At 39.2% G+C, this 18,905-nt stretch overlaps 1 protein-coding gene across 1 annotated transcript in view; it reads right to left on the bottom strand.

Moving 5' to 3' along the window:
• galnt14 (UDP-N-acetyl-alpha-D-galactosamine:polypeptide N-acetylgalactosaminyltransferase 14 (GalNAc-T14)) overlaps positions 1 to 18,905 on the bottom strand; it is a 196,223-nt gene that overhangs the window by 43,360 nt on the left and 133,958 nt on the right. The window contains exons 5-7 of the mRNA XM_042503819.1: positions 18,533 to 18,598; positions 8,730 to 8,851; positions 267 to 354 (exon numbers count right to left, since the gene is read on the bottom strand). Of these exons, the coding sequence (XP_042359753.1) occupies positions 267 to 354; positions 8,730 to 8,851; positions 18,533 to 18,598 (276 nt within the window). The remainder of the gene's footprint in view (positions 1 to 266; positions 355 to 8,729; positions 8,852 to 18,532; positions 18,599 to 18,905) is intronic.

Genomic DNA, 18,905 nt, shown 5'->3' with positions numbered 1-18,905 from the left:
ATCAAGCATTAATCAAATATTAAATATATATATTTAACTAAATTACTTCTCAAGGTCCCTCTGAGATTCAACTTGAGGATCTTTGCTAGAAGCAAACAAGTGTTTTTGTTTTAGGTTCACTGCAGAGAGAACATGAACACATCATGAAGGGCTCCTTCAGAAATCAGAAACCTTCAGGGGGTTCTTTCTGTCATCAAAACACACCCTGAAGATGCCTTGGAGTCATTTTTATTTCTGAGTGTAGACAGAGGAAAGCCTTTCCATACCTCCACGGAGATCAGCGGAGGCCGCCACGTAGGCAAAAGTGTCCATGTTAATGATGTCGATGACTGGGCTGACCACACAGGTTGGGTCCTGGACACAAGCACACAGAAATCACAAATGATTCGTGAGTTAGAGCCATAACGCAAATTAAAATAAAAAGAAAGAGTATCAAAGGAATAAGTCAAAAGGGGAAAAAGAGGTCACAAACTTTGAAAAACAAAAATAACAGAGAATGGCGGAGAAAAGAGAGAAAAAGACGAAGCGACTGAGAAGGTGAATGTGTTCCTGTGTGCAGGCCATCAAATTTCATTGCGATTAATTCATTTTACAGTCCAATGTGTGTGTCTGTGTGTGTATGTGAAACAGACTGTATATTCCAAGGTCGTGATATTACACCACATTAAAAGGAATTTCAGTCATTCAGCACCAATCATGCACACAGCACATTTAGTGAGGTGAAAGTGACCTCTACCTCTGTTCACTTCTATTCAGCTCTGTTTTATTCACTTTACTGGCATAACTGTCAGACTGTTGAGCTATATGAAAATAAGAAACACTGAAAATTCTTCTAAATGAAAAGAGACTTCATCAGGATGGAGCAAAAATGAATAACTCTGAATATAGTGCCAATGAATGTAAGCACACAAGAACATCAGCAAATTGGCTATACATTTTATCGGTGATAGGGATATGACAGAGCTGATATCTCAAGGATACTGATATCCTGACAGCCTATTGGTCTGATGGGAAACAACTGCAGTGTCCTTTAGATGTTCCATAGATTTTTAACTTGATTTTATTGAAAAATCAAGAAATGTTTAGAAGTACATGATCATCAGTTGATTGATTGATTTGTTTTTATTGTTGTATTATGCATTAATAATATGCCCAGCCCAAACAGGCTTACAAGACACCATTATTTAGAAAAGAGACAAAATTTAAGCATTAAATCAAACAACCATTCCATTCTGTCATCGTCAGTGCCCCAAACATTTTTTTGAGTTTGAACAAACATTTAATTAAATATCAATATTCTTAACCCATCATAATAAGGACAATACAGAAGAGGACGTGACACACTCACAACTTTCCAACAAAACCTCAATAACATGAGGTTTAGTGTCATAATTGTGCTTGATTTGTATTCATAATTTTGGTTTTAACAACATGTCTTTTAACCATTTCTTAGCATCTAGCAAGTATTTTTCTTCTAAGTTTGCACTGCATGGTGAATAATTGTATTAAAATCACACCCATATCACCCTAAACAGCCAATATAGGAGCAAACCTATGAAAGACTAAAAATCATAATTATTTTGGCAGTTTCTACATTTAACCATAACTACACACAATACCCGACTGGGACTGGCAAGCTTTAAAGTTATAGGAACAGTCCAAAGTCTTCACCCTAAAGGCCTACTTTACCTCTAGATGTTAATGTTCCTACCAATGGGTTTAACATGCATTTAACTTACAAATACAGCCTATATACAGCCTAAATACAGCCTACACTGCGATTATTGCTAAAGTCATCACATCATGTCCCTGTGAAATGCAGATTGAGAATGCTGTGACACTGAGGCTTGCTTTTGGTATTCACCTAAAATTGTTTTCCACTTTGCAGATGATACACTTTTCTCAAGGAACTGACTCATGTGCCAGCATCTGCCTCACATAACAAGACCTTACAGTGGTGTGAATAATTGTTATGACACAACAGCACTTGGAAATACAATTTATGTTATTTTTCCCATTTCTGTTTATGTAAGAGTTAAACAAATAATATTTAGTGTAAATAATATATAATGTCTTAATTACTTTAGGTAAAATTTTAAACTTTGGGAACTTCAGGCTATAACTGTTTGTCTCAGCTTCCCGTTGTTATGAAAAGCGGTATAAGGTATGGTATATCTCCTTTCAATCTTGGAAAAAAGCAACTAGAAAATGCCTTGTTCAGACTGCCAAACCAAATTCCTTTTTTTGACATATCTAGATTGTATCCCGATTGATTTGAGAAAGTCTGGACAGCAAAAAAAAAAAAAAAAAGTAAATTGCAATTTTTGGAAACTGACCAGACCAGATTGACCAACCATGTTGGCAGGGTGAAAAAGAGAGAGGCTGGTACTTTTTAGTGTGCACATTTAAGTAGCTTACCAAAGTAATGCTTAATAAGTTCACAGATTTACGATGGCTTACACACAGAATCTATACCAGTGAAAAAATATTAAATTGACAGCTATCACTGCCCATATCGCTCATAACACTTCTTAGTGTTTAACCATCCATAAGGCCATACAAGTCTTATGGATTTAGCTTAGTCATTGCCTCCTTAACCCTTAAACTGAGTCCCAAACCCTTGTAAAAGAAAGAACTGGAAAAATGTCTGCACTTGATTTCCCTCATATTTCTTTCTTTATGGCACCATTTGCTCTTTACAAGGATAAAAGTACAACACACACACACACACACACACACACACACACACACACACACAGACACACACACACACACACACAGGGCCATGGCAGACTTCAGGTCCCTGTTAAATCATCGACTGTCCCTCTATTAGTTTGGTCAAACGGCTGGATGCATCTTTAGCCAGTGATATTACAGAGCAGGTGGAGCGGTTCTGGACCATTAGCTGCAGGGTCAGTGCAAGGGGACGCAGGCTGCATCCCTCTACGGCTCCAGCCACATTACAAAGCACTGCGTCTGCTTTAATAGCTGTTACGGTAATGACACTGTGCAGCACTCAGGGTGAAGCATTCGCAACATTACTGTTGTAATTGGATGAGTGTTATTCTCAAATCACTTGGGAGCAGTTTCTTAATTTCAGCCATTTCTTCTTTTTTTTCTGCTTGATTTGAAATGAGAACATTTGATAACCGAGCTGAGAGTAAAACTGACCCCCAAACATCCTGCATCATCATCCTTCATGCACGTCTCCTGCATTTGTTCTTTACTAAACATTATGCCCAATGACCACAGCAGATCATATAATGATAATTCAGGCGGGATGAACTTTCAGCTTTTATGTCCAAAATGAGACACAAGAATGCAGAAGTCAATCCAAACTTCACTTAACTAGTGTTAGACCACTTTAAGTTTGTCTTTAACATATATTAAGGTATTTGCAATTTGATATTGAAGAGCAGTTGAGCGAGAGAGACTGCTATCTGTTTTCTTTTGTTAGTCTGTAACTTGTTGTTGGCCAGGACTCTTGACAAAAATGTATTTAATGTCAGTGGGGCGTTCTATGAGGCTGGTTAAAATGTGATCAGCTGAAAGAAACACGTCAAGCATTCAAAAATGAAACTGATAATCTGCAAGTCTATCATCTCAATGTTGGCTTCTATGTTTTGCTTTCAGGACTGCAGCTAATATCAAAAAACTCAACCCATCATTTTTAAACATAAATAACTCCACACTGCACTATTGTGTAGGTTTCTCTTTGTGTGTGTTTTACCTAATCTTGACGAGGCAGTGCAAGTGTGCACTGTAGTTTCGATTCATAGACGCTCTTTGAGTACGCCTCCCTCTGTGCTGCTGAAATAACTCTCTTCATTTTGTAAATGAAGTTTGAGTTTCTGTGAGTGGCTTTAATTCCTCTGTTAATTAAACCTTCGCTGCTCAGGTATAGTATCAAATAAATGCTAAAACATAACCGTATCTGTTACTTACTCACTTACTTAAACTATCGAGGGAAACACCTAAAATCACTCACTATTATCAGTCAAGCACTACATACTTTTTACTGTGCTTACTTTTAGTGCTCACTGATTGAGACTATTTCTGCATTATGTAATTGAGTCAAATTATCTTTCAGTAAAACATCAAAATTAGTAACCAAGCAATGCCACTACACAAACTGTGGTTACCACCATCTCTTGAACATGACGTAAACTAACATTACTGCTCCATGGCTGCAGGCTTCAAAATTCAGTTCATCCCTATGTCTAACTTAAAGTGTGTGCCAAATTCTAGGAAACTCCCTCAAGGCCTTGTGACATTGCATTTACCTAAATGAGATGGAAGCGAGGTTACACTGACCTTGACCTTTGACCATCAAAATCACATCAGTTCATTGCTGAGTCCAAGTGAACATTTGTGTAAAATTTGACAAAATTCCCTTAAAGTGCTCTTGAGATATTGCGTTCACAGGAATGAGACAGGCGAGGTCACAGTGACCTTGACCTTTCACCTATGATCACCAAAATCTGTACATTAATCCTTGAGTCCAAGTGAATGTTTGTCTTAAATTTGAAGAAATTCCCTCAAGGTGTTTATGAGATATCGTATTCACGGGAATAGGACGGGCAGACAAACAGAAAACATAATGTCTTCGTCCACAGCTATCACCAGCAAAAAGGCATAAAAATATGAAAATATACTTTTTTGACAAATGACCTTTACAATTCCACATATGCTACACTAAAAAAAACAACCAAATAACTACAGTTTTTCTTGATTGCTGAAACACGCTTAATAAAACTGGGATCCACATTTAACAAAGATCTTGTTGAAAGACCCGAAACTCTCTTGGATTAACTGTTAATGAAAAGGCAAAAGGAACACATCTATTCACATCTGATAGAAATTACTCACATAATTATGAATCTTTGATGTACCTGTGTGAAACTCCTTTGCACAACTCTTCAATCAGCAATCAGTCCTCATTCATGTATAAAAGATGCCACCTCTGTGTTGCTGTTTGCAAGCATTAAACAAAGAGGTCAAAGGCACATAGAAGGGTTTGTTATTTCTGGTAAAAATCATTTTTGGAAAGAACAATTCATGCTGTGATATGCTTGCTTGCCTTTTGTTGACACATAATTTACAATTTTTCATATTCAAAACAGTTCACACACAGGCCTAAACTGAAAGTCCCCCGCCAAAATGATCCATTTTGTCTGCAAAATATTCCAACACTCACAAATGATTAAAAACATGCAATAAAAGCAAATACTTCCATCAAAAAATCTTTTGATCAATTATTTCACAATAGGCAATAAAACACAAAATTAAGCTTACAGAATGATGACAAACAAACAAACAAACAAATCAGAGCAAGAATGGTATTCTTTTCTCCAAAGATGATTTTACTAAAATTAACAAACCATACTGCACTCTGCACCTTTCTCACTTTTTGAGATAACCTGCTGAAGTATTGTAGAAAAAAGGAAGAGACATTTTCTAAGAAAGTTTGTATTACAAACATTCTTTATTTGTATGTGCCTTTGATGTCTTTGTTCAATGCTTGAAAATGACAACACAGAGGCGACATCTTTTATATATGCATTAGGTCTGATTGCTGATTGAAGAGCTGTGCAAAGGAGTTTCACACAGGTGCATCAGAGATTCATACATATGCAAGTAATTTCTATCGTCTGTGAGTAGATTCTTTCCATTTAATCAAATAGAGTTTGGGGTCTTTCTATGAGATTGGTGTTTGCAAGAAACAACTTCTGCTGTGCTATGAGGGTGATGATGAAATTTAAGTGGATCCTAGTTTTATTATGTGTGTGATCACGATAACTGTAACTATGTAAAGTATCAATGAATGGCAGAGGCATATGGTATAAATTACAGTTAGACAGGTTTATATCGACAGCTGTACTCCATGTAGTCCATTGTGTTATAATCGATGAAAAGAATATATTCATTTGACCGCAAGTTTTGCTGTTTGATGGAAATATTTGCTTTTGTTGCATATTTTTTATATTTTGTGAGTGTTAGAACATTTTGCATACAAAATGTGCCATTTTGGCCAGAGACTTTCCAGTTTAGGCCTGTGTGTGAAGTGTTGTGAAAATGTAACTTCTGAATGGACAAATTTGTTCAAGCAAATGAAAACTTATTATGGATTAATTCAGCCAGGTTAAATTACCACTCCACTGGATCAATCAGCAGAAGAGAATATCTCTCTCGTTTGACCATAAAATAAACACAAAATTTTGCATGAATGATTAAACAATGACTAGCTACAAAAAATTGACAACATTGTGCTCAATGAGTCTTAGATATTTAAATGCTATTAAAGCATCTTAGGAAATGTAAAAAATGTTGTCTTCTTCCCTAAAATCTTGTTTGGTGGCAGACATATATAATATAGGCAGTGCAGTAATACTCGAATGAAAATATAAACTCCTTATGTGAGAACACAATGAAAGCAAGTGGAGCAGACGACCACCAGGAAGTTGGATGGGACTTAAACTCTCTATATCAACAAGACAGACCATTATTTTAAGGGGAATATAACTTTATGGCATGGCGCTCTGCCTGTGTGTGTGTGTGTGTGTGTGTTTACCTGGATCAATACCTCATACATTTAAATCTAAATATATGACTATAAAGTGAGTGGGCAGACAGTGATGGATGACTCTCCTGCACAGACAGACAGACACACACACACACACACACACACACACACACACACACACACTTAAAGTGTGTGTATGAATATGGATGATGTCAGTGCAGCAGCAGAATCCGATCAGACTCTGTGGCTTACTTATCGATCGCTATTTTATGGATGGAGATCAAAGGTCATTAATATCAGCAAAAACAACTGTTGACTTGATGTATTGGAGGAGAAGGAGACAGGTGAGAGAATGAGGAGATGGGGAGAAATAAGAGGACAGATGGTGTGAGGGGGGAGAGGAGTCAGATAGGTGATAAAGGAGGAAATGGTGGAAGGAGAAGGAAAATGAAGGAAATGAGAGAGGATATATGGGAAAAGTGTGAAGGAAACAAAGGACACATGAGGGAAGGAGGAGAAAGATGAGATTAAGGAGAGAGGATGGAAGATTAGAGGAGACAAGTGGAGATAAAAAAAGACAATAAAAAGAGAAAAGAGAAAAAAGGCCCAGAGATGAGTAAAAGGAGGAGAGGAGGTGATGTGAGGACAGGGAACCAGAGAGGAGGAAATACAGGAAAAAAAAGAGAAGAAGTAAAAGATGAGAGAAAGATGATGAGAAGACAGGGGAGTTAAAAGGAAAAACACATCAAATGAGAGACAAAGAGTAAAGGAGACAAGAAAAAGGAGTTGGTGACGTAAGGAAAAGAGGACTAGAGAGGAGGAGATGGAGGCAAAAGGAGAGAGCAAGTGTAGGAAGGAAGATGACAGGAGACAAAGGGAGATAAGGAAAGAGGAGAAAAGAGGGGTAATGAAGTTGATGAGATGTTGTGTGGAAAGAGGACTACAGAGGAGGAGATAAAGGCAAAAGGAGGAGACAAAAAAGAGGGATAAGTGGTGGAACAGAGGAAAAAGGAAAGATGAGCAGCAATTAATAAAAACAAACCGAGATGAAAGGAGATGCGGGAAGAGTAGGTAGAAATAGAAAGGAGAGAAAGCATTGTGAGAGAGGTGCAAAGAGCACTAAAGGTTAGAGGAGGAGGATGGGAAAATGGAAAGAGCAAAGAGGAGAAGTGTCTAAATGAGAAGAGTCAAAAAAGGTGACAGATGGAAAGAAAAGGAGGCAGAAAGAGACAGTAGAAGAGAAGAAAAACTGATGTAAGGGAAGAGAAAATGGGAGGAGAGGTTTAGAGAAAGATAAAATGGATAAAGAAAGGAAGAGATGGAAGAAGGGGGAGTAAGAAGAAAGGCAATAATGTGACAGGAAATGATGTCAAGAAAGGAAAGAGAAGAGTCAAATAAGGCAAGTCAGTAAAAGTGAAGGAGATCAAAGAAGAAAAGAGAAGGGGGTGTGAGAAGAGGAAAGAAATGGAGAGACGGCAAAGGTGTGTAAGAGAAGAGGAAAAGGAGATGAGGTGTCTAGAAAACTAAACAAAAGGTTAGAGGAGAGACATGATGAGAACGATGACATGAGGTGGCGGGAAGCCCAAATAAGAGAGGAGAGAGAATTAGATGAGAGGAGAGATACAGAGAGGTAAGGGAGAGAAGAAGAGGAAAGAAGGAGGTGAAGAGAGAAACATGAGAAAAGAGGAGAGGAAACAGTTGAAGGACAAGAAGAAGGCAAGAGGAGAAGAGAGGGGAGGAAAGGACAGAGAAGGAGGCAAGGTGAGAAAAGGGAGGATGAGTTGACAAGTGGTAAAAAGTGAGGAGAAGAGAAGATGAGGAGGAGAAAGAGGAGACACAAACAGCGGCGAGCTGAGGGGAGGAGCAGGGTGAAGGAGAGAGTGCAGCACTTATTTCTTAATGAGAGGCAATCAGACCGACAGCTATTTTCTCCCATGGTGCTATTTCACCTCGAACACTGGAGTCATCTCACACACACACACACACACACACACACACACACACACACACACACACAAAAAAAATTTCTGTAGTGTAGTGAAGTGCTCCATATTTTTGAAGTGGCCTAGCTGAAGTTATTGACACTCATGATCCTATTCACACACAGTACACACACACACACACACACTTCCTCAAGGTTAGGCACGAAAGTGAGCAGAATACGGATTTAACAGTTTGCAGACATCAGCGTGTGGTTGCAGTCTACCTGTTTGATCCTCTGCAGCAGCGGAGGCAGCCAGTCCTTGTTGACCTCACAGTGGCTGTCCAGGAAGGTGAGGACCCCGGCCCTCGCAGCATCGGCCCCTCGAACTCTGGATCTGATCAGACCTGTCACATAAAAAGAAATACAAGTATGGTGTTTAGGAGTGCTTCATAAGCCCCATTCATAAATAATGATCCCCTTTGTAATATTCAACTTCTCATTTTGGGAAGGAGCTCCATTTATTATCATATGTGTTGATGTTAACAATAAGTTTCAGTTCAGTAACCACCTGCTGATGTATTCAACTTCAACTTCATGTCATAAGAGACTCAATAGAAATGTCATATGAAAGAGTCACACTGTATATTATCATGAACTAATCAAGCAATAACCTAAATGTATAATTTGTTTGGGTGTACAGAAAAAAACATGGGGCATGTTTTGGCAGTAGCATCCTCCTTTGATAAGTGCATTATAATGAGGTAGTGTCATCCAGTACAGTCCGCTGCTCTTTGTGAAAAAAAAACAGCTTTGATTTTTTTTAAACTTTGTATTACACAGTGTTTTTCCTGTGAGGTTTGAAAAGGTTTCTACAAGCATCATTTTATTTTATTTTGAGTTAAATATAGACTTTAAAGTTTTACTACTGTTTTAGCTTACTCCCACAGGATGATCAATGGTGTACTGAATACTGCCAAGAAACTGTACAGGGATTATGTTTTGTTGTTTGTAACGAACAAAAATGATAAATAAAGGTTTTCAAGTTTATCAGAACACCAACAGAAAGTAGGTAGTGACGCTATTGTGACAAGTTATCACATCAGTGAAGAAATTAGTTGTAATTTGCATTATTAGTTTTTGCTTTTCCGAATTGATTTTTTTTGTAAGTAACAAATAGGAAAACTGAGAAAGAAGAACTATGCATGGGTGTCATTTTAGGACCTAAGATTATATTATAATTGCAATACTACATCTACATCTTCTACTACTACTACTACTAATAATAATAATAATTATAAAAATAGTAAAACGTTGTTCTGAATAGAAATAAGAATTGTAATAAATGTAATGGTGTTGTGAAATTATGATTTGTGTTTAAATTTCTATGCAGCCAGTGAAGGAAGAAGAATCACAGATAATTTATTTAAGTAAAATTAGCAATAAAACTGTGTTAAAATACTCCCTGAGAAGTTAATGTCCTGCATTCAAAACTGCACATAAGTACATTGGTTCTATCAGCTAAATTTACTTAAAGCATAAATGTAAAAGACCCCTGTTTTATATTATATCACTTGATAATAATTACTGCATTGCATTTTTATGTACACAGCATTTCCATGTGGTAAGGTGACTGAATTTGAAATGTTAAATAAATACGATTGAGTGAAAAGCACGATATTTCCCTTTAAGATAGTGGAATACAAGAAGAAATGAAAATAAAATCAATATGCTTAAGTAGAGCACCTCAGAATTGTACTTGGGAACAGTACTTGAGTAAATGTATTTAGTTACTCTAAACCACTGCATGGAGCAGGTTTTGTGGCAGCTAACTAGAGTTTCAGATTTGAAGCCCACTTCTGACAAGTGGTCTTGATTCTTGTTAACTGTCTCAGTGACTCATCATCTCTGATACACGCTATGAATGCATAAATTCATACATACTTTAACAGCAAACCATGCAGTCTCCACACAGTAGACATGCACTGTGATTACAGCTGATATCCAACATCCAGCCTCAGAGCGGTCAGAGCTGCTCTCCGCTGAATTGAAATGCTCCTCTTTGCCTGCTGAAATTGATTCTTTTCAGGGCGGCAGATCGGATAAGACAGTATATATTCAACTTTCACGCTCTCGAGCTGTGACTATCAGTTACACACACATCCACCATCCTCCTCCCACACTTGCAGACATACACAGAATACTTTTAGACATTGGAAGGGCATGGAACCCTTAACCTTGCTATTGTTAGTGCCTTGCTCTTCCTATTGACATCCCCTATCTCTCTCTCTCTCACTCACTCTCACTCTCGCTAGCTCTCTCTCTCAGTCAGTCAGCAAAAGGGAAAATCGATGCAGGGCTCTTAGAGGCCCTGTCAGACATGGACACAACCTTTTAACAGGCCCATCACACTCTGCATGTGTGTGTGTTAGAGGAAAGGTTTCTGCGTGTGTGTGAGAGAGAGGAAGAGAAAGGGAGTGAAGGTGAGTGTCAGGAAGAGAGCGTGTGTGTGTCGGCTGGTTGTGTTGTAGGAGGACAGAGATAGACAGTGTGTGTGTGTGTTTGTGTGTGTGTTTAAATGAGCCTGTTAGGGAGGTCTCCCTGATGGGGGCCAGTGTTCTCCTCTATTTGGACTAAATGGTCTAATCAATACTCCCTGACATGGAGATGTACTCTCTGTGTGTGTGTGCTCCTTTGAATAAGTGTGTACACATGTGCACAAGGCTTGGCGTGCAATACTGCTTGTTCGTGTGTAACCGTGACTGTGCGCTGGGTCTGTCGTGAGTGTGTGTGTCGGTGACATTGTACGAGGGGCCGTGAAGTTTCACGCTGCGCTGTTAGGCCGAGGCTCAGCCAATTAAAAATCCCATTTCATCCTCAATAAGGCTTTATTTTCTGGATGGATGGACACACACACACATACACACACAAACACGCACACACACAGGCCTCACATGCAAGCATGCACATACATACATAAGCACACACACACACTGGACATTATTTCAGATACACACACACACACCGTATACAGTACAGGACAGGCTGACTTTGTACAGGGGAGTGTGTTAATACACACTAATAACTCTTAACTGTATCTACCCATCACACCTGTCCGTGTGTTACTGTTTTATTGTGTGTTTGTAAAGTGAAAATTTGAGTTTTAGACCTACCCTACATGAGGTGGGTGTGTATTTTGGATTATTCATTGAGGAAAATAATACAAAATTTCACTACCAGTGCTGGAAAGGTGTTCAGCAATTAATCAAATACTTAGTTTGAATCACAGTAATCCCATTAAGTCTTGGGTTTTAGATTAAAGGAACGGTCCACCAAAAATCTTTTAATACTCACTGACTGAAGCACTGAAAGGTTTTGGTCCTTCATGGGGAACGGCGGTTATAATGGATTCTTGCGTTCACACTACAAGCAACACAGCAACAGGCTCAAGACATTTTCAGTGAAAGTCAGGGACTTGAAGCTACAAGCCGACGTCCGATACTTGAGGCAGCTTCAGCTATTTTCAGCGCTCCAATGACGCATTGAAGCATCTAACAATCACGTTTTTATTTCTAGCTGTGGTTCTGTGTTATTTAGAGAAGTTAAATGACACTATGCTAGCCTTCTGCGCATTGTGGTGCACATGGGGATACAATGGGGTGGCAAAATGTGATGTTAAAATGGAGCTCAGACACTGATGATGTTCAGTCAAGGTGCTTTGTGGCAAAGTCCATAAGCTACTCGTTAACACTCACTTGTCAATGTAGCCGGTTGTGCTGTTGTGTTGTTGCTGGTAGTAAATAAGAATGACCCAGACACACAACGACAAACCGTCAATCCTTTATGGTTAGTATGCTCCAACAAATCTTAACACAAAGACATACTCATACGTCATATATCTGGGTTTCTCAACAGCTTCCTCATAGCTTTAAAGATCTGCCAAAATGGCGCTTTTAGCTATTTATTGGCAAAGCAACGATTGTTTGGAACATACTGAATATGTGGATGAACAGCGAACAAACGACTGCTCTTGGGAGGTAAAGCGAGGGCAGCTTATATCTTCTTTTGAAAAAAGAAAAACAAAAAACATATCCATCCCAGAGCTTAAGGACTCCACTAAATGCATTTACAGGGACAAATAGCAACATGACAGGGTCTGGTGGGGGACAAAAGAGAAAGTCCTAAAGTTTCCAGAGTTGTCATACAAACACAAATACGCTCATGCCACACAAACACACATACACAGTGCATTTGTAAGACATCATTTGTACAGATGGTACATTGGCTTTTTGTGGCAAATAAGTATGGACTATAAAAAATCTCTAGTCAGGTTTGTCTGAAACATAGATGAAGTGGATGTAGCTAGGCAGTACCCGAGTTATGCTGGTAAAATCAGATTTGGCAGTGCAATACGAATATTTGACAAGCCATTTTGTTTTCCATCCAAAGTCTGAACGGGCGGCAAGGGAGGTTACGTGTGACAGCGGCATTCATGTCATGTGGATAACAAGCTAACGGATGGATCGCAAATGCGCAACAACATTTGTTTTGCTGATACTAGACATCAACAAAAGACTGTCAGAGACTGTGTCGTATTAACCTGCTGTGATCTGTAAATTCACCACCTTATGGTGCAGTCTCTCTCTCCCTCTGTGCTGCTGCCTGCAAAGAGTAGCGTCAAAGTCAAGAGTACTTACTCCTCAGCAAAATCTGGGGACCAAAGTGTCCCCAGAAGTACACTGCACAGAAAAAAAGACTGCTTGACTTGAAGCAGTCTCAATCAACTGGGGGTCTCTGACTGATGATTCAAGTCTCTGACTTTCAAAGGGCAGCCCTTAGCGGAATTACCCACTGGTTTTTGGACTCCTGATATAAAGCCTGACCATCTTAATTTTTTGGAGCCAGATATGACCGTGTTAAGCGAGAGGATGGAGCTGTGGAGGAGCGAAGGGTGGAACTAACTGAAAACCTGAGGCTGCCATTGTAGAAGTGACTAGGCAAGCACAAGGTAGCAGCGCCGTAAAGCATAAGCTGCCTTATCCTCTATGTTACTCTGAATGGGACCATAATTTACAAAATGAACATTATGATCTATTAAACAAGACTTACAAGACTTGAGACCATAAACTCATTACGTAGATGTTTACCGAGGTAATAAATCAAGTGAGAAGTAAGATCATTCTCTCGTAGACTTCTGTACAATTGGACTACTTTTGGCAACCAGTGGAGCCCCCCCCCCCCTCTGCTAGCTATTAGAAAGAATGCAGGTTTATGGCACTTCTGCATTAACTTCACTTTTCTAAAACTAGATCATACTTAGGCTAATGTTAGGGAAAGCATTTTGCCTCAGATGGTCCTCACAAGTACAATAAGTAAGTAGTTATTGTGTGCTTGTGTGTGTGTCAGAGAAGACATATAGTATCAGCCTGGTGGGTTTTTATGGGCATTAAAAAGACAATCAAGTCACAAGGCCTGAAGCAATAAACTATTAACTAGCTGAACTGATGAACCCTGCCTGTGTGTGTGTGCGTGTGTGTTTGCCAGTGTGTGATCAGCATGACTGTGCTATAATGAAATCCTTCAGTGACAGCATGTAGGACAAGTGTTCCTGTTGTTAAAGAGAGAGAGAGGCAGGCGGCGAGGTGAGTGAGAGACGAAGGGAACAACTATAAAATACAAGAAACAGAAAAAAGGGGAAAATAAAAGAGAGAAAAAAGTGTGAGACGTGGAGGGGAAGAGAGAAAAGTACTTGCAAAAACAAGAGAAATAATGGTGAAGTGAGACTCTTATTTTGAGGTGTTTCTGTGCAGTAATCTGAGTTCAGATGGCACTGCTCTCACCAAGCCAACAACAAGCATGTTAAAAGTGGTTTCTGAGTGTCCTCCACTTTAGTTTGCCCCAGTGAGAACAGTGCTATTTGAACTCAGGTGTCACCAAAATAACAGCAATGAAAAGTCTGAAAATGTCTTTGCCTGTCATTTTGCAGAAGCACAGTGTGGAGGTTAGTCAGAGTCAGATGGTAATCTGAACCATCCAGAAAAGATGACGCTTAAATGTAACGATTACTGTGAAGGTTTAAGTGTAGGTTTGTTCACTCATACTTTGGACCCTGTTCACAATGGCAACTTTGAACTCTGAAAACCAAAGGTATTAGCTGAAATTACTTTAAAGGTCTGTGTTTCTATAGGATATGAATTACTGCTGGTGTGGTACTTATGTTCACTTGATTGAATGAGTTAGGCTCCGGTAATTACAGAGCTGTCAGAAAGTTTGGAACAGGGTGATGGTTATGTTTCAGGTATAGCATTCAGAGAGAAAGCTTTTAAAGAGGCATATATTGTATCAGACAGTTTTTCATGTTCTTTATATCCATGGCAAACATGATCGGAAAAAGAGTCATGCAGTCAGAAGTTGAGACTACAACCAGGTGCTGCTTCGGGCAGAGGTGAAACAGATTTGTTTTTATCTTAACACTAAATCTGCAGAGGGACTTTATGGGTCTTGTTTTTTTTTTTGTTTTCTTCTTGATAGTGTCTTCATGGTCTGCATGCTCTTGTCTGCATTTTGCTTATCACTGCATCATTTAATATTATTATTATTTAGTTCTCCATCAGCTTCAGTCGTTGCTTGTCATCCTGCTATTTATATACAGTGCTGTGAAAAAGTATTTGTCCCCTTACCGAATTCTTACTTTTTTTGCATCTTTGTCACTCAGCCATTTCAGATCAAGCAAACTTAAAGATAAGTTTATAAGATAACTCACAAGTAAACACAAAATGCAGTTTTAAGTGCCGATTTTATTTATTAAGGGAAAAAAAGCCATCTGAACCTACATGGCCCATGTGAAAAAGTAATTGCCCCTTACACCTAATAACTGGTTGAACCACCCTTAGCAGCAACAACTGCAGTCAAGCATTTGCAATAACTGGCAATGAGTCTTTCACATCGCTGTGGAGGAATTTTGGCCCACTCTTCTTTGCAGAATTGTTTTAAATCAGCCACATTGGAGGGTTTCCGAGCATGAACCGCCTTTTTAAGGTCATGCCACAGCATCTCAATTGGGTTCAGGTGTGGACTTTGACTAGGCCACTCCAAAACACTCATTTTGGTTTTTTTTAAGCCATTCAGAAGTGGACCTGCTGGTTTGCTTTGGATCATTGTCCTGCTGCAGAACCCAAGTGCGCTTCAGCTTGAGGTCACGAACTGATGGCCGGACATTCTCCTTCAGGGTTTGTTGGTAGAGAGCAGAGTTCATGGTTCCTTCAATCACAGCAAGTAGTCCAGGTCCTGAAGCAGCAAAGCAGCCCCAAACCATGACACAACCACCACCATGTTTCACTGTTGGCGTGATATTCTTTTTATCAACTGCTGTGTTCATTTTATGCCAGATGTAACGGGATGCACTCCTTCCAAAAAGTTCAACTTTTGTTTCATCAGTTCACAGAATATTTTCCCAAAAGCTTTGGGGATCATCACAATGTTTTTTGGCAAAAGTGAGACAAGACTTTATGTTCTTTTTTGTCAGCAGTGGCTTTCGCCTTGGAACTCTGCCATGCAGGCCATTTTTGCCTCGTCTCTTTCTATGGTTGAGTCATGAACACTGACCTTGACTGAGGCAAGTGAGGCCTGCAGTTGTTTAGATGTTGTTCTGGGTTCCTTTGTGACCTCTTGGATCAGTTGCCACTGTGCTCTTGGGGTACTGTTTGTAGGCCAGCCACTCGTGGGAAGGTTCACCACTGTACCATGCTTTCTCCATTTGTGGATAATGGCTCTCACCGTGGTTCGCTGGAGTCCCAAAGATTTAGAAATGGCTTTGTAACCTTTTCCAGACTGAGACATGTCAATTTTTTTCTTCTGATCGGATCGCGGCATGATGTCTAGGGTTCAATATGGCCTACTTCACCCTGTCAGACAGGTTCTATTTAACTGATCTCTTGATTTGAAAGGTCTGGCAGCAATCAGGCCTGGGTGTGGCTATGAAATTAAACTCAGTTTTCCACAATAATATGATTAATCACAATTACCTCATTATTTGACAAGGAGGGGAATTACTTTTTCACACAGGATCATGTAGGTTTGGATAGTATTTTTCTCTTAACAAATAAAATCTTCACAGAAAAACTGCATTTTATGTTTACTTCGGTTATCTTTGTTTAATATTTAAATTTGTTTGATGATCTGAAACAGTTGAGTGTGACACATGCAAAAAAGCAAGAAATCAGGGAGGGGGCAAATACTTTTTCACAGCACTGTAGTTTTAAGGGAAATACCCAACAAGTTTTAGGTTTAATGATTCCAATGGATGATGTGGGGCAAAGAACCTCCAACAATGCAAAAAAAAAAAAAAAATGCCGTAAGTAATCAGATTAAAAATACCACTCATTTATTTATATAAACAACTGATTTCGACCTTGTGTTGCTGTTTTAAATATCATATAATATAAATCCAGAGTTGTTTATACCTACAGTTAAATACTGGGTACATGCAGCCAATTCTCATTCCAAAGTTGTTCGATAAACCTGCTTACAGATAAGATCCCGATGCCAACAGCTACGTTTCACATTTGTGTGATAGGCCACTGGACAGCCGGTTGATAACCTGGCTGGACAGAACCGGTTGCATCTGCATGATACACGGCAGTAAGGCGTCAGGTTGAACAGCACAGTTGAACAGAATGCGATGCAGGTTTTTTTGCACTACACCATGTGCCTCTTTCCTCTAATCCTAACTATTCATGCCAACATGTGCGTTTGATGATGTCCCAGCATTGGCTGCCATGTGCTTTTATTGCCTAAACATAACCACGCCCTGGCTGAATTATGCTACAATTGTGGTCTCTGGGCTACTGCCTGCTCTCCTCCTGGCAAAGTAAGGCCAAAATACACCGCTGATATGCTCGTGTCAAAACAGCCACCTCTGTTGATGAACTGAAGGGCATCTCTCTCATCTTCCAAACCAGCCTTCAATCAGCTGAAGCACCAAATTATTTAATGCTAATCTAACAGCTTGCCATGGACTGAAACCCACACAATGTGATTTCTCCATGCAGCAAAAAAACAAAAAAAAAACTGTCTACATTTATATGCCCCTGACAGCTTCTGGGCCCCAGTGCACTGCGCAAGTTTCACTTTACACCATTGCACAAAATATGTCCATCAAAAAAACAGAAACATTGCGTGGTAAAATTTTAATGGACATCTTAAGTCCTCCACCTGACTGTTTCAAATAATAGTGAAACTTTCTGTGAGTCCTGAGCGTCAAACACCACTTTAAGCTCTCAGAAACATTCGCAGTGAAGTAACAGGAACCTTTTCTGGCTCCTAACCATGCATTTAGTTCCCAAAATGTTTGTGACCCCATCACATTGTCAGGCTGTCATGTTAATTCTCATATTGCATTCATTTGTATTCTATATTTAAGAGCATGCAGGCTGCTCCAAATGGATTACATAGAAAAATGATGAGCATAGCCATGATGTACGACTGTGTTAAAAACTAAAAATGAGGAGCAACATCCATATTTAGTGTGATTGAGGCATTCACTCCCTCACTGGTTGTCATTTATGCATTTTGCTGCTTTTACGCAGCTTTTCTAGCATTTTAAAGTAAGAAGTCAAATCTTAGGTTGTGGTCTTTTGCTTTTGAATCCACGGTATATTTGGATTTCAGCTGATGGAAGACATTTTCTCTTCAGTAACATTTCTTTTATGATAGTCGGCGTCTCTCTGCCTCTATTTCAGTAGCAGCTCCTGTCACTTCAATTCACTTCAGGTCATTTCGGTTCTGCAGCTCCATATGTAGCCAAAGATGAATGAATCAATTTCACATCACTCACTGTCTGTCTGTCTGTCTGAGTGTGTGCATACACATGGAAATGTTTAATGAAGGGATGCAAAGGCCAATTCATTCATTGTGTACACACACACATGCATACACACAGTACACAGCTGATATGCAGAGACACACACAAATACCAAAGCAGTGCTGATAATTAAATAGGCAAATACAAACTTATTAAAAATGCTATTATGAATTATCACACACACATATGTAAACAAAATACACATGCACACACACACACCTCCTACCTTCTCTCTTGTTGTTGCGAAAACATTTGACTTTGGGCAGTTTGGTGAGAAGCTGACAGTCACTTTCTGAAACAAACACACACACAATAAATTCAAATAAACGGATTAATGATAATAATATAATAGAATTGAAAAGAATATTGTGTGCTGTGTAATATATTCTGATAATTTCTTGACTCTGGGGGGAAATTAGCAGCTTGTTGAAAAGCTCAGCAGCAGCAGGATGGCAATTCAAAGCTTTCAGTTTGACAACCCAGACATTTGTTTAGTTGCTGTTCAGGCGACTGTGTGCTCCCCGCTGAATTTTAAAGTTGAATTAATATATTATCTTAAATATAACTGTCTGCTGTAATACATGTTTAAAATAATGCTC

Source organism: Plectropomus leopardus, chromosome 16, assembly GCF_008729295.1.
Source record: "Plectropomus leopardus isolate mb chromosome 16, YSFRI_Pleo_2.0, whole genome shotgun sequence".
Classification (NCBI taxonomy): domain Eukaryota; kingdom Metazoa; phylum Chordata; class Actinopteri; order Perciformes; family Serranidae; genus Plectropomus; species Plectropomus leopardus.
This window is presented reverse-complemented; position numbering and strand designations above follow the sequence as displayed.